This window comes from Dreissena polymorpha, unplaced genomic scaffold (genome assembly GCF_020536995.1).
Source record: "Dreissena polymorpha isolate Duluth1 unplaced genomic scaffold, UMN_Dpol_1.0 chrUn049, whole genome shotgun sequence".
Classification (NCBI taxonomy): Eukaryota; Metazoa; Mollusca; class Bivalvia; order Myida; family Dreissenidae; genus Dreissena; species Dreissena polymorpha.
This window is the reverse complement of record NW_026273363.1, coordinates 12,501-30,174: the sequence shown is the minus strand read 5'-3', so window position 1 is coordinate 30,174 and position 17,674 is coordinate 12,501. Positions and strand designations below refer to the sequence as shown.

General features: G+C 34.9%; 1 protein-coding gene and 1 long non-coding RNA gene across 2 annotated transcripts in view; both read right to left on the bottom strand.

Annotated features, from left to right (window-relative positions):
- Nucleotides 1-12,030: 12,030 nt before the first annotated feature.
- Nucleotides 12,031-16,192, bottom strand: LOC127863854 (uncharacterized). Its single transcript, XR_008041209.1, has 3 exons — nt 15,306-16,192; nt 14,873-14,941; nt 12,031-14,592 (listed from the first exon to the last, which is right to left on the bottom strand). It is a non-coding gene; the product is annotated as an uncharacterized LOC127863854 (long non-coding RNA).
- A 74-nt stretch (nt 16,193-16,266) lies between these two features.
- The window catches only part of LOC127863858 (uncharacterized), a 3,928-nt gene continuing 2,520 nt past the window's right edge, over nt 16,267-17,674 (bottom strand). The window contains exons 3-4 of the mRNA XM_052403527.1: nt 17,445-17,540; nt 16,267-17,192 (exon numbers count right to left, since the gene is read on the bottom strand). Of these exons, the coding sequence (XP_052259487.1) occupies nt 16,992-17,192; nt 17,445-17,540 (297 nt within the window). The 3' untranslated portion in view covers nt 16,267-16,991. The remainder of the gene's footprint in view (nt 17,193-17,444; nt 17,541-17,674) is intronic.

Sequence of the window (17,674 nt, the reverse complement as noted above, 5' to 3'; positions counted from 1 at the left end):
GGTAAAAGCGAACTTGCCATTAATCAATTAAATTAAATTAGATGTTTGTGTTCAAGTTAACGACATTTTGCAATAAATGTTCAATTCACTCAGATTGGTTTTCTGTACTTTCTTCGTCACTCCGTCCTAATCCCCTGGTGGTGAAAGTCACTATGCTAGTGGAACGGCGATTCATAACTAAATAATGATGATGTTGGCGTACAGCGAAATTAGGTATTTGTACAAGTTATTTGCTTCAATTTACGAATGTTTTCGTAGGAGAGCAAGTATAACTATAATTATCCTAAAACACATCAACATATTAATAGCTCAAAGTCAAATAATTTTCCTAACGTCAACATGAAAAAGAAAACATCTTGATCAGTTGTCCAAAAGGGTCATCGTAAAGAACAGAAACAATTATTCGGCATGCGCTTTGGCTTTAGTACAAGTAACTGACCATTTATTGACCATATAAACAAGTTTAATTCGTCTTGTCAAGCGTGGTTTCGAGCATCTGGAAATCATGGTTATTTAGTTATGTTTCTTAATCAGTTCAATGACCACTGTTATTGCCATAAAGGGAGCCATAAAGTGACGAGTATAACGATACAATTATCTCTAAAATAAGGGAGCCATAAAGTGACGAGTATAATGATAAAATTATCACTAAAGGGAGCCAAAAAGTGACGAGTATAACGATACAATTATCACTAAAGGGAGCTATAAAGTGACGAGTATAACGATACAATTATCACTAAAATAGGGAGCCATAAAGTGACGAGTATAACGATACAATTATCACTAAAGGGAGCCATAAAGTGACGAGTATAACGATACAATTATCACGAAAATAGGGAGCCATAAAGTGACGAGTATAACGATACAATTATCACTAAAATAGGGAGCCATAAAGTGACGAGTATAACGATACAATTATCACTAAAATAGGGAGCCATAAAGTGACGAGTATAACGATACAATTATCACTAAAATAGGGAGCAATAAAGTAACGAGTATAACGATACAATTATCACTAAAAGGAGCCATTAAGTGACGAGTATAACGATACAATTATCACTAAAGGGAGCCATAAAGTGACGAGTATAACGATACAATTATCACTAAAATAGGGAACCATAAAGTGACGAGTATAACGATACAATTATCACTAATTGAGCCATAAAGTGACGCGTATAACGATACAATTATCACTAAAGGGAGCCATAATGTGACGAGTATAACGATACAATTATCACTAAAAGGATCCATAAAGTGACGAGTATAACGATACAATTATCACTAAAATAGGGAGCCATAAAGTGACGAGTATAACGATACAATTATCACTAGTATAACGATACAATTATCACTAGTATAACGATACAATTATCACTAGTATAATGATACAATTATCACTAAAATAAAAATGCAAATCCATATCTGATCAGCATGTATAGCTCGACAATATTTCACATGCACTCCTTAACTCCATAAGTTAGAATAGCTCGACGATATTTAACAGGCACTCCTTAACTCCATAAGTTAGAATACTAGTAGCTCGACAATATTTCACAGGCACTCCTTAACTCCATATTTTAGAATAGCTCGACAATATTTCACAGGCACTCCTTAACTCCATAAGTTAGAATAGCTCGACAATATTTCACAGGCACTCCTTAACTACAAGAATAGAAAAGTTCCCACTGAAATGTTACCTATTTGCCAACATTCTCGTTCGTGAAAGTTTTGCACTAGTTTAAAGCAAGTATATACATTATTAAATAAAAAAGACTTGACATAACTTTGATCAATACAAAACTAAAATAAAAGTTCAGATGAAGTGGTACCGGCCATCGACCAAATTACAACTTAAAAATATTTCAAATAGTCCTTAACACATTCATGTACACAAAACATGTACTCTGTTGGAGGATCCCCTTTTGTGTCGCTTCGTTCATACGACATGGGCAAACTTTAAACATGTCGGCATCGACCTCAATTGGTTCCTAATGAATTGTTTTGATGCAGCTATGTTATATCTATCACTTTTGTTGGGATTCATTTGTTGGTTTAAGATTACAAAAATGAAATGTTGACATTAAAATCGTTTATACAAACTTTCATTAAGGCCATGACACAAGAGAGGTACGCTTCAATGCATTTTAAATTTATTAGAAAATATTCGTGTCAAGATTGCCTTAAAAGGAAATTTTCACAGATTTTGACATAAATTGAAGTTTGTCATTAAATGCTTTATATTGACAAATGTAAACATTGGATCTAAAAAGCTCCAGTAGAAAAAAAAACAAGAACAAAATTAAAAAAAGAAAAAGGTAGCACTCAACTGGGCTCGAACCACTTGCCCCTGGAGTAAACGTCTAATGCTCAGACCAATCGGCAATCCGTGTCCATACAATGAGTGATGTATTTTATACTTAATATAAGCAACAATAGAACTCTCAAAAGTATTCAATCGTTTCGCAATGCAACGCCTTAAAATTTTCATGTTTTTAAATCGTCAAAAGATGCCAATAATGGATATTTTAGAGCATGTTTAATGTTCAATATTACTGTTTCCTCAAACATATTATAACTACAACGAACATTTGCGAATATGAAACATTTTGTTTTTAATTTTGTCAATTTACCAAAACATGAAAAGGTCCCTTTTAGCCCAATGAAAGGAAATATCAAGTCCTTCATTTCCACCCAACAGCCAAACCGGTCAAAGGATTAATAATGATGTTGATGATGATGATGATTAACTTATTATTCTTGATGGACGTGTATTCCTTCTGACGTTGACAATAATATATCGCAATTTGAACAATATTTAAACATATTGTAATCGACATGATTAATGCAAGAGAGGTTTCGTTTCTGATTCTACAAAACGTACACAGTGTAATTCACTTGCCGATTATTTAACAAATGATCTATTTTGATGAAGAGACACGCTTTAGGACAGTTTGTTTGAATAGTCAATATAGTATACGTGCTCACTTCCATATGTGAACGTCTTCTAACAATCTCACGGTTAAAGTGGATATACGTGTTGCGTATTTGTTATAAGAAGTAATCATAATATCGAGTGTTGTAATAAAGTTATTAAAATGACATGAATGCTACATTTTAGGCAGATGGCGTGATACATTTTGTAGTTTAGTTGTTCACATGAACTTGTAACGACGTTCGAAATAAAATTGGACCATCCTTAAACAAGGAATATCTTTTTAAAGATATATTTCGTTCATTTGAATAGTGTTTTTACGATCGTCAATACAAATTAATAACATCAAACAGTTATGACTTATGACGGGGAAGTTGTTGGGTTTTTTTCAGAACAATTTTTAGCCGCATTATATTTTTATATCTTATTGAGAACGAATTTATGTAAACGCACAACGAAGGCTAGTGATTGTGAAAACAAGCTTGAAGATGAAAATGTGGCGTGCCACACTATTTATCAATCGTCCACCACATGCGCTCCAGGCACGTGTTCAAATTTATTCTGCCACGCGTGTATGGCGGTGGTGGCGGGTCAACATCGGTATATGGTATTTATGAACGCATTGCTTCAAATTATTTACTGAGTCTGCTTTGTATGATTTCTTGTTTTTCTTATTGGGTAACTGACACACGGATAATTTTGATCAATACCCGTTGAGCAATATATTTGTGCGGCTTGCTAGAAAACAGTCAACAACAACAACAAGATCTGCTAAAGTTGTTTATTGCTTAGAAACATGTGTTTGATAAAAATCTGTATAGTAAAGAAGGTCTGTGTTCTGTCCTCTCTCGGCTGAAGCTTCTATGCCCGGAGGACTTATCTGTTGATAAGACCTGAAACAGCGAGTTGAATAAGTCTGTCTGTGTCATGATAAAGATTGTATATGGGCCGCGCTCTGTGAAAAGGGGTTAAATGCACTTGCGAAAACTGTCGTCCCAGATAAGCCTGAGAGTTCGCTAATCAGGGACGACACTTTCCGCATAAATTGAATTTTTGCTGAGAAGAGACTTCCTTTAAACGAAAAATATCATAAAAGCGGAAAGTGTCGACTCTAATTAGCCTGTGCGGACGGCACAAGATAATTAATCTGGGACACCACTTTACGCAAATGCATTAAACCCCCTTTTCGCAGAGCACGGCTCAATTATGTATGTATTATACAATATTAATACAATATTAATACTAATATGCATTTACTCATTATTAATCAGATACCTATTCATATTTGAAATTGCTGGTTTGATATTCAATTGATAACAGCTAATGACACTAATAGTTTAAATATTATAATAAATATTACGCCATATTGATATGTATCTACATAACCCTATCCTGATGTGTGTATTTCTGAATAAATCGGACAAGACACAAACTGAAAATGATCTGTTTGCCATATATCTCAAATGTATATCGTCAACGACGACTTGTCTATACATCAGAGAACACACTTTTTGTTCAGATCGGTACACGTTTAAGGAATGGCTATATGTTTGCATGTACCGTATTTCGCAAGGCATTTTATTAATCGCAAGTTGACAGTATTTGCGATCGCAAACATAAATAATATGTCAAATAATTTACAATTTAACACAATACATGCTCTTGCGACGCCCAAATTCAGAAAAGTGACTGAACCTTTACTGCAGTCAACCCCCAACTGTTCACCGATTTGATTCAAAATGCATACAGTGACCTTGCGTTCTTGTTATAAAAGCATTACTCAATAAAATTGTCAAGATAATTGTCAAACCCTTTTTTACTAATCGCTATAGGCCTTTGCAAGCAGATAGGGTCAAGCTTTCAAAACTGTTATCCCCTTCTTCTTAGTAGGTTAAACCGCTAAGCATTCATGAGATCACTGCACATGTTAATTTGGTAGGGATGATCCCAGAAATACAAACCTGCAAGCACCGACTGTAGGCCCGCGTTGTAGTCGCAGGCGACCTCGGGGCGCTGGTTTACTGACAGACTTCAATACATGCGAAAATCTGTTAAAAGGTTCCTTTAACTCCACGTGTGACATTAAACTTTTATATGGAACACTGCTTGTTGGGCACACAATATCATCAGATGTTGGTAACTATATTCGCTGAGTTTTTTCAGAATCATAAAAGGGAGTGTGAAGTTATTGTGCGGACACCAAATATGCACAAAAGTTTACTTTATTTAAAGAATTTTAAATTAAACTTTGACTTGGACCTTGAAACTGGGGATATTAAAAGTGTTTTGTCTTACTATGGTGAACAATAAATGTGTCATGTTCTCCTAAATTACTTTAATAATGTGTCATATTCTCCTAAATTACTTAAATGCAAAAAGAAGCTACATTCCTGGCATAATAAGACCTTCAGACAAATTGTGACCTTAACTTTGGATGGGTGGTTTTTGCGCGCTACACATTGCCTTAATATATTGCTCGTTTTATTAAATTCTGTTATATTGGCATTATGTATAAATAAGTTGTAGGCCTTATCACAAACAAAAGCTTTTGTTTCGCTATATTCCTATTAGAAATATCCATTTCATTAAATTAAAAAAGTATAGGGTGCATTGATTTTTAAGCTTAGGGGAATGTAACATATTTTTTTTTCTTTTTGTGTGTGTGTGTGAAAGATTTCGGCCATACAACATACCGACACTCGGCTCATGTAGATTACAAAATATCTTTTAAGTTCTTAAAATCTAATTTACAATATGGAATGAACAAAAGTTAACATAGAGGATATTTGTTGGATTCGGTGGATTATCGATTTTAATTCACGAGTGATCATAGAAAATAATATTTTCACGAGTGGCGCAGCCACGAGTGAAATATATTTTTTCTATGATCTCGAGTGAATTAAAATCGATAATCCACCAAATCCAACAAATTTTCTTTTTATGTAATGCCTTTTTTAACAGTTTATATACATTGTTAAAGAGTTTAACTAAAGAATTTCGCTGGGATAATGACGTCATTTCGTCAAAACAATGACGTCATTTCACAGTAAACAGTGAAAATTGTCGACAATTTTCACTTATAATTTTCAGTTTGAAACAGTGAAATTATCAGTTTAAATTCACTGATATTTCTCTTTAAACCACCGGATGATTTCCTACATTTTGTTTTGTTTGATTTTTTTTTTAATGTTATATGACATGTTTGAATGTAACCAAACCTTAAAATCCTCAGTATTTTGATTGATGATGTGTTTTAGTATATTTGCATCTGAGTTTTTGCCATCCGCCAAGTACGGTCCCAAAATAGATATATGTAGCCAGTGGTTGACACAAAAATCATTGGTTTGACAAGTGGCCTGTGCTTGTGCGTGGAGTACGACCGACGTCACGTGCGAAAGAAAAGTTTGAACTTTTTTGTATATTTATAGAGAGAGAGAGAGAGAGAGAGAGAGAGAGAGAGAGAGAGAGAGAGGAGAGAGAGAGAGAGAGAGAGAGAGAGAGAGAGAGAGAGAGAGAGAGAGAGAGAGAGAGAGAGAGAGAGAGAGAGAGTTAAAAATGTTATACAGAATTTTTAAACGCACTTCATGTTTTATAACATTCAGATGGTTGTAAATCAGTTTAAGTATAGCCATATGATTCAATATGAACAAAATTTAGCTATTTCTGTTTTAGACTAAGTGACGAACTTTTGCATTTGAAATGTTAAACATGTAAAATAATTTCAGATATGTCTTACAGACCTTACACAGCTTTATATTCGTGACCTGTTAAATCGCCTTTGTTATTTAGTTGATGTTGACGTTTCTTTGAAGGAGCGCAATATCTATCTCAAATACGTAAAACAAGCGACAGTTGATCCGGTGAACAATCCTCATTTCACCTTTGACTTTAGTCAATGTGTGAGTATTCCGCACATGAGCAGACAGATGGGCCCGCTTTACTTCCTGTCCATGATGAAAGTAAATATTTTTGGTTTCCGTGTAAGCGGTCGAATTCTACTAAACTTCATTTTTGATGAAGCGCAGACGATCGGAGAAGACGGCAAACTCTCTCAGGGCCCTAACGCTGTTTTGTCCATGCTTGACTGGGCGTTTCGGCACCACAGTGCTCCAGGTTCAGCATTCTCCATCTACGCCGCCAACTGCCCAGGTAGGTTGATTGTATGCCTTATATTGCTGTCTCGTATTTGATCCAGGTATAAACATACACCAATAAACGAATAGAATAACAGTTTTATATTAATTCTAAATTTCAGGGCAAAATAAGACTCCTTTTGTCATATGCTTCTTTTTTGTGGCGAGTGATGACGGGTCAGAACGCGACGATACAGTACCTAATGCAAATACCAGGTACGTATAACAATATGTAGATACTTGAGATTATTGGTTTTATTGTTGTTTTGTTTTATGATAAACAGCACAGTGCTCACTTAGGGTTCTACGTGTATTTCGATCCTTGAATAATTATTGTGCAGTTAATTTTTGTTGTAAGGAAATAGGGATTGAGGAAGGATTTATAACTTTAAATTCGCATGAAACTATACGCATACTAGTTAATGTTGGAAAAAAACGCAGCCAGTTCCTTATTTTACAGGGCACGCTCGCAGCCATGTGGACAGTGGCTTTGCCGCCATTCAAAAGCGGTTTAAATGTTGCGATGTCAGTACGGTTGCACACCTGTCGGACGTCGTGAATGATTCATCCAACTCTAACGCCTCCATCCAATACCCCCAGTGGCAGTAGAGGGGATTGGCGCGCTTTCCTGCAGCCAAAGTTCAGAGCGTTGCCGGGCATTCGGTATTGATTGTTTACACTTTATACGTGCTGTATAGAGTCTTATATTCCGTATACTGATAAAAGCGACACAAATAAAGTATCAATAAATTATATTGACTTTTAACATAATTATAATTGAATTGCAGGAAATATCAGTACTTCCGATTTGAGCAGCGGTGTTCCGGGAATGTTTTCGCAAGGGAACGAAATGGATCAGAAGAGACGAAGATTCTTTTGACATCAGAATCCGGTTTCGTCGCAACGGAGAAACCGCGCACGCTAACAGCTGCATGGTTGTCGGAGCAGCGTCGCGCTTACCTGACAAAGATGGTCTCCCCCTACGTGTCCGCTGTACATCGTGAAGTGTAAGTGCATCAGGAAGATTGTGATGTTTGATTAGCACACACTTAAACATACTCAACTTTCAGTATTGAGAAATAAATGTCTCAAAAAATAATCGTGGAAGTGGATATTGTTGTGTTTCACCACCTCACGGTTTCATTTACTTTTATTAACTTATCATTTTTGTATTTAAATGGTATAGTTATATATCTAGATATTACCGATAGTAACTTATGAGCAGTTGAAATGCTGTTTTAAACAGAAAACACGAAAATTTTCACTTGCAAAACAATGTTATGAACGCCGAAAATACGCGACGTCAACGACGTGGTTTTAAAGAAATTCTTTCGTAAGTGTGGTATTAAAGATTTAAATTCCGCATATTATTTGTTCCTTCACCGTCAAAAGAGTTGCAGATTTGAAACCATGAGAAAAAATCTATAAGAAAATGATAAAAAGTAAAAATCGAAAATTTTGTCATTAAGGCAGGTTTTCACATGACGCGATACATATATATATATATATATATATATATATATATATATATATATATATATATATATATATATATATATATATATGACATGAAATTGAAATTGAACCCGAAATAATGACGCCATTATCACTGTAGGATACATGTATCGCTCTTCTTTCTTTCTATTTAGATTACGAGCACAAACCGACCGATGCATCAGTATTATAACAAATGTGGACCTTCTCTTATAAAACGTATGTATATTGGTTATTGTACAGTCTTGTTTATTTTGCAGATGAAACTAGGAGTGACGTTTTTTGGTGTTTGGTGCAGCCTGCCTGGTGGCGACTGCTCAGGAAAAGGTAAACTGCTAGAGTATGTAGTAATCAATAGATATACCTTGAATACACCGTCGTGCTCTAGAACTGCCTTTACTTTTTGACTAAAATGACAATTGATATACACATTTAAAAATTGCATTTAAAAATAAAGAAAATATTTATAAAAATTGCCAATTGATGTGGAGAAAATAAATTGATTTGCATTTTTTGTATTTTTTTACTTACGTGTAAAGCTTCTTTTCTGACAGAATGATTTACTAGGTGATTTTGCAATTGAATTTAAATATAACATGGAGATGCTTCAATGCGGCCGATATTTTCTTCAAAAGATAATATATAATTCACTATTATTTCAATAAAGTCCATGTTATTCATTTGCTTTACTATGTTGTTATGGTGGAGTAATACAAATCTCGTGTGATAGCCTTAATATCAATGAAATATTGCAATGCATGTTATATCATTTGCAAAGTACATTAATTATATTTCAATATCTTTTGTGAAATAAAAGTATCCGAATGAAATCTTGTTTCACCCGATAAGGGATCATATCAAAGAAAATACACAAAGGGGACTTTGAAAATTCGATAAAATAGTTGTCGCCATCAGCTTTATGTGCTGCTGAATTACCATTACCAAATGTATAAAATGTGTAACATTCAATTGAAGAAAACCACCCAACCTGCTAAACCAAGCAATACGACTTTGAATGCTGCTTCCTCACCGATACCAACTACTAAACCGACCACTTAACCAACAACCAAGCCAACAACCAAACCGACAACTAAACCAACAACCAAGCCAACAACCAAACCGACAACTAAGCCAACAATCAAGCCAACAACCAAACCGACAACCAAACCAACAACCAAACCGACAACTAAACCAATAACCGAGCCAACAACCAAACCTACAACTAAACCAACAACCAAACCAACAACCAAACCAACAACCAAGCCGACAACTAAACCAACAACCAACCCAACTACTAAACCAACAACTATAGCATGAACTTATCGGTTACGCTTGCAAGAATGAGGTAGGTCCTTAACATGTCCGTAGCATGTGACAGGAATTGACCAATGACCAGCTACGTTAAAAGATTTATATTGCAATTTACTTCTACTTCTTACTTTGTTCTTACTTTGTTATCCTTACATGTGCTATGTGATTATTTGTATTGACTCAACATGATTTTAACTATTGATCGAAAAATGATTATCAAGTACAACATTAAAAATTAATCTTCAAAATAGTGCATGTATACATTTTAAAACTAATTACACTCCAATTTAAGTGTGCCTTTTTTATGGAAACGTATATGGTACACCCTGATACTGTGATGATGTCAACATTCTATGACGGCATGATATGAAAAAGGTGTCATGTCGTCAAAAATAACTCATCATGTCGACCAAAACAACGAAGGCAAGTCATTTTCAAAAGAGCATGACGCCTAACATTATGTTGATTTGTCGACATAAGATATGTTGTCAAGACGTAAACAATCCGCATGTTGGAATAAGAGCCTAAATCTCTGACAATATTTTATCCTTTAGCCGTTTTGTAAATTTATCTATTTCTGTGTTGTTTACTGTATGATGACATATATCTTGATGACTTGCAAGTAATAAAATGTTGACATGGCGATATAACTGAAGGAGTCGATATAATTTATGTGGACAAATGGTGTTGTTTAAAAATTATGGAATCGTATATGGTACCCAAATAATATGGTCATGCCGGATTAGTTTATATCGACTTACTGTGAAATAACTTGGTATGTCGTCATAGTTTTGGGTTTCAAAATCTGTGTTAGGGTTTCAAAAAATGCTCATAACTTCTAAGTCACTTCAGATATAACCTTCATATTTGGTAAGCATGTGTATATGGACAAGACCTTACCATACGCACACAATGTTTGACCCCTTTTACCTTGACCTTGAACTGAGGGTCCGCGTTTAGGTTTCAAAATCAGCGTAAAGGTTTCGAAAAATGCTCATTACTTCTATCAAAGCATTTTTTCGGGGGCATATGTCATCATATGGAGACAGCTCTTCTTTATTCAACTTTAACCATTTCTATAACTCTCAAAACATTTAAATGAAAGTACAAAACACTGTTATTCAGGTCAATGTAATTATTCTGATTCGATGCGTTATTGCCCATAATGTTTGTATGTCTGCACTCAGCAGTCACTAATTGAATTTGTAAAAAAAATAATGAAGTAACAAGATGCGCGTATGGTCACATATGTATATATGAAAATGCATACGTACGTACGTACGTACTAATTGAATTTGTATTAAAAAATATAGAAGTACCAAGATGCGCGTACGGTAACATATGTATATATGTAAATACGTACGTACGCATGCATGCATACATACATACATACATACATGCATGCATGCACGCACGCACGCACGCACGTACGCACGCACGCACGCACACACACACACACACACAAACACACGCACACGCGCACACACACACACACGCACGCACGCACGCTCGCACGCACGCACGCACGCACACACACACACACACACACACCCTCACACACACACACACACACACACACACACACACACACACACACACACACACACACACACACACACACACACACACACACACACACACACACACACACACACACACACACACACACACACACACACACACACACACACACACACACATACTTGTAAAACCTTCCAACCGGGGAAATGTGTTCTAAACCTACCAACCGGGGACCACCATTTCCACATATTCTAGAAAGCTGAAAGTGATAAAAAACAGACAAGTTTCGAACCTAAAATACGATTTTGACATAACAATTATGATAAATAGGGTAATAAATCAAAGAAAATTTTACATGCACACCGGGGAATTATGTGCGTACCAAATGAGGAACTGCGATGTGTACCAACTGGGGAACGGTGTATACCAACAGGGGTACTAAGTGCGTACCAACTGTGGAACATCAATGTGTACCAACAGGGGAATGGTGTATACCAACAGGGGAACTTAGTGCGTTCCAACTGTGGCACTTCAATGTGTTCCAACTGGGGAACGGTGTATACCAACAGGGGTACTATGTGCGTACCAACCGTGGAACTTTAATGTGTGCCAACAGGGGAATTGTGTTAACCAAGAGAGGAACTTAAGCGCGCTATCCCTGTGGAACTTCAATAATGTCCAACGGGGAACTTGCGTTTACCAACAGGGGTAATTGTGTGTAATCATGGTACCGTTGTTGATAGGACAATGGCGTGCACGTTCATGGATAATATTTAAGTTAGTACAAAAATTGAAAAGAATATGTATGAAACAATATTTAAATTAAATATGTTTATTATATGACCTTATATAAGTTCTGCAAAAATGCCTCATTTGATTGACTCAAATATTATTCACATCAAAATAAGCATACGAGACATAACGCAAATCAAACAATACATTTATGACTTTATTAGCTATAAGCCGACTACAAACATGCAAGTGCTGCATTATACCATAACAATCATGGTGAATTAATCAACAAATGAATACAATTCGTTCTTAAAACTAAAAAATAATGTTTTTTGTTTTAGGCCACGCTATTTGTCAAACCGAATGAAGGAGAGGGGGAGGCGGCTTATTTGTTTAATTCCTTTTTTCCATCAGAAAAAAATATTCACGATGTTCACGTACTATGAAGTTTTTTATCCTAAAAGTAGAACTGCCCATAAGCATGTAGATTGAGAAGTGTAAATTTACTTTGTCCTTACTCTGACATTATAAAATAACTCATGCATTTAATCCCCTGAAACAGGTAAACATCAGAAAATTCATTCACACGCATGGCAACTTCCACTTCACTTAAATTGTCTTAAATACATTTATTGCATTTTCAAAAATAATAAAATCTGTAGCTTTAAACAATCATGAACGTTTCACAACGAATGTGGCGAGGCCTGAGAAACAAAATAGTTTAGTAAACTAGCAAAGCGACTTGCTAACAATGCATTTTGATGCGCCAGTGACTTAGTCTACGGCGGTAGGTCAATCTGAATAATGATCAGTATTTATTGTTATAATATATGAATTCCAATTCTACAACTGTGATACCATTACGCATGTGCTGTATTAAAAATATACAGTATGTATGTACTTGTTTGAGTAGAGAATGCCAAAAACGGGTTAACGTTAATAATGAACTTACATTAAATTCTACCTGTCGAAATAACAGATTATATTTTAAGGAAAATAGTCACTGGAATCGCTTAGTTTTCCATTGCAAACCAAACACCTTTTTTAAGATTTGAATTCACGTATTTTGTTCAAACTACCTTTATGTAAACCAACTTGTGTACCTAATTTTTGCATAAAATATGATAGAAAGAGTGTATTTTAAGCACTGAAAATTTATGCCGATGTGTCAACCATATATTATTTGTTGAAAACAATATAAAAGTTATAATTAATGTTGTTATACACGTATAATCACCGCTGACTTTGACAGCATTATCATTTTATAAAAACACTAATAATTAAATATGTACCAAAGCAAACACTTATCAAACACGTAGTTTAATATTATTTTGCATCATTTACATTATAGTTTATATACTTACTGGGGAGTGCACATTTGAATCAATTGTTAGACCCTTGTTGGTGCCAACTTAAAAATAATATGTACCAACAGGGAAATTATAACAGTGTGACTCAATACTGAACATACCAATTATATACACAAAGCAAATATGTGAATTGATAGTTAATGTGAATATCTACACGCAAAACAAATGCACAAAAGTCTGTGTAGGAAATTATTGTAATATTTAACAACTATTTAATCAATTCTAGTGCGATATTTACGCAATAATTTACATATTGGTAAAATTTTACTTTAAAATAACTATTAAGTACTCAACTGCAAGTCAGACACCTGTCATTCAAAACAAATTTTGTAAAATTGACAAAATATTCATTTGTATTCTTCACATTGTAGTAGTAGTTTAGCAGTAGTTTTTTTATGTTATTTACATTTATCTTATTATATCTAAAAGTGTTTGTTTGTTATGCTTGAACAAAATGTTTGTTTCCATTTATCCGACTGAATTTTTTTGTGCCTTCTCTGAACGTTTAGCCTTCTAGATTGATTTGCTATCATGTTTGCTATATTCATTCATATTCACCAAGTTTGGGGTAAAAAATAACTTGTATAGTGAGTAACTCGTAGAAACTCGTAATTGAAAGTACAAAGAAACACTCTTTGGCCGAACTATATACCAATCCTAATTGGTTCGGCGATATGATTATGAACAAATATCGTGTTTGACTGAACCGTATTAATAAAACATTCAAATACAATAAGCACACATATATCGTTTTCGAAAAGAGTATATAGAACAAGAAAACACACAAAACACATGTGGCAACTTCATCCTTTAACGTATTCTCCTAAATGTGCATTATATGAGTTATATTTTTTTAAGTTAAAAGTCCCCGTCGCTTTTTTGTTTCAATTAAATTTATGCAAAAGTCTTTGACATTTTTCCAACTTCTGTTGTGAAGGTCATTCTCACTTTCAATACATGCAAGTAATGATTTTTTCCCTGGTAATTTACCAATTATCAAAAAACGATCTAAGTGTCTGTGAACAGCTCCTGTTTTCGTCTTCACTCCGTTGCTTTTTGGCTGCTTGTTTTGTTCTTCTGGTATTTGAAGTACCCTTTTCTGTACATGGATAATAAAACACCATATGACGTCGCTAACTGCCATGTGTAAGATATCCATATTAAATATATATACTTCAGTACAATTTTTCATAGCAAAATTACGACAAAAGCGTCCAGGTACTTACGGCACCTGATAATGAAATCGATGTCACACGACAAATTTGGAAACATTATTTTGCCTAATGAATCAAACAATTACATGTAAGCCAATCATGTTCTAAGAAACATAAGAAACTTGGAGATACATAACTTAAATGCATTCACATGTGTATGCATACCTTTGTCTGTTATTTTTGGTTGACTGGTGCTGGGAAGCAGAGTTTCAAGGTCTTCAGTATTTTCATTTTCTGATAATTCAGAAGAATATTGTTCATCTTTCGTGTAAATCACAAGATCAAACATTATATATAGTTTATAATATAACAATGATGGAAACAACCGAAGCACACCAAATAAATATGCAGTTAGTGCATTGAAATTGAAAAATTAGAGGTAGCCAATGTAAACCTTACTGAGCACAAAATGAGTGTAGACTTTAAATTCCGCCTTACCTGGTCGTCTCCGATAAAAAAGAATTACCTTGCATAAGACAAGTATATTTCAGAAAATGTTTGTAATTCTTTTTATCACTTCAGATAATCAAGTTCGGTAATGAGCCCATTATTAACATTATGTTTACTGTATGAATTTAACACTAAAAATGCGACATACCTACAATACATTCGTCGTCCACATCAATATCGTCTAGCAAATTGACAGAATTTCTGGTAATTTGTCCACTTTCCATCATCATAAGCAGCTTGCTGACTTTGGCAACCTGCATGGTTCCATCTGGTAATCTGTAGAATTCTCTATGTACCCGAATGTCGTGACCAAGAAATTTAGCTAGAATGTCTATTTCATTTTCAGACAAGTTAAAAAGCTGAGTCATTGTGGCAATATGTTTCCTTAACTTTGTAGAACGAAGCCTTTTCGGATGTTCAGCTCCACAGTCAATTGCAATTGAACGTAATACATCTGTCCCACGAATAGGCGATGATGCAGATTTTGTTGGGAAAAGATATTTACTATTTAAACAGTTTGTTAGAGAATTTCTGCTGCGTATGAGCAGGTCGATATTTTCTTTCACCTGTCTTGGAAACAGTACTGCAGCTATTTCGACCTCGTTTTGCAATAATCTCTGTACGGTAAAAATAACGGCACAGGTTTTTTTCCAGTTTTGTTAAACATCCATCTAATTCTCCATCGTCATTTGTCGATTTGTTTTTTTAATATTCTTCGACTGTCATTTTTGACACATCGCCTGATCGTTTCGATTAAACACAAGCAGCTTTCAGACAACTTATGCCATGCTTGCCTTTTCTCGCAATTACTTGCTGATTCTTGTAAGGTATTTGCATGTGTTTCTGCTTTATGTCGTAAGTATTCAGACATTACTTTGACATCATTTGCCAATGGCAACAGTTCTTTCTGACTGTTCTGCTTAGCCTCATGAAGTGTTCTTAAGGCATTGGAAGACACGTCATCCGTCCAATTAATTTGAAATAGTTTGGAAAGCTCCTCAGCCCTTGTTTGCAGATCCTGGTTGTTTGTTTCGATTCCTTTCGAAATTAGAATTTTAGACATTTCTGAAGCGTGCCAATCTGTAAGGCTAATGATGGTGTAGCATAAGTATTGGTGTTTCCGTCGAAGCCTGCAACGTTTTTGCAAGATTGTGTAATAAATTTGAAAGCATCGGGATACATGAAATTCTCCAAAGACTTTTCAACATTGCCTGAACAAGATCGCATGTCTTTCAGCAATCTAACTTCTCTTAACTTCTGTCTAATATAATTGTGTTGCTCTTCATCATGGCCCCTTTTTGTACAGAGTTTTTCACCGAATGCAAGGATTGTATTATCACTTTTGACTTTGCGACTTATTTCGTCGTTTCTCATGGACTCGATTTCTCGTCTTAAAATAGTGCTTCCTTCTTTTGATTTTGGTAATAGCAGGCTGCTCTCTAAAGCGAGTCGTTTTCTTGATCCCGCCGCATTTGTAAACTTAAATTTTTGAGTGTGCCTCCACAGGATTTTCTTCGGGTAATACCCGTAACAGTAAGGACAAGGTCCATACTCGTCTGCAGCTACGCGTTGATTGTGACGTTGTCTGTATGACACAAACAGCTGTCCTTGGCCATCTCACAATACTTAAACATTATGGAGATGGTTCCCAACGTTCCTTATTTTATCATACATTTTTTTATTTTCTGCTGAATTTTCCGTATTTAATAGATCTTTCACATCTTGCCCATCTTTATGCTGCGAAAGCAAATGTTTTTTTTAGTTTTGTTTGAGCCTTTTCGCAAAACATGCAATAAAATCTCTTATCGTAATGTCTGTATTCACTGTTATTTGTTTAAGCGATGGTGATGTTGGTTTTGTGTGCCTCTGCGGATGATTCGTCACGTTCACGAGATTGCAAGGATTCAACAGGAGGTAGTGTTGACGCTGTCTTCTTTTGAAATCTTTGAATGTTTGGTATGAGTTCGACAACTATCGACTCATCTGACGATGCATCGCCTTCTTCCGGAATATAGTCTTTGTCATTGTCACTATCCTGTAAAATAAAGTTGTTTTCCTGTGTGTGAGATCATATAAAAATATGAAAATATCACAACATCATAATTTGTTGTTGGTGAACTACATCCATAAAAATGTGTAAGTGTAACATAACACTTACCAGAATGCATGTCTTAATTACAGTTCGATACTAGAGCTTGAAAAAATTCGGAACTTTATATAATCTTAGATAAAATGTTTAAATGTGTGTACTGTATTGCAATCACAAAATCGTTATAAGTTTACGTACATCGATATCCGATGATTCACTGTTCAACATATTTTCTGCTGCATCTTGTGAATTGTACTCGTGTGCAGTGTCGCTATGTTCTTTAGTTTCGGTACTCTGCAACACAATTCAATAAGACAATAATAGAGTAAGATTCATACATCCACGTTACTTAGTATCAGTTGAAATTGCAATTCTTTAGTAGCAGCATTTTCAATTGATATCATCACTCATGTGGCTTTTTATTATGA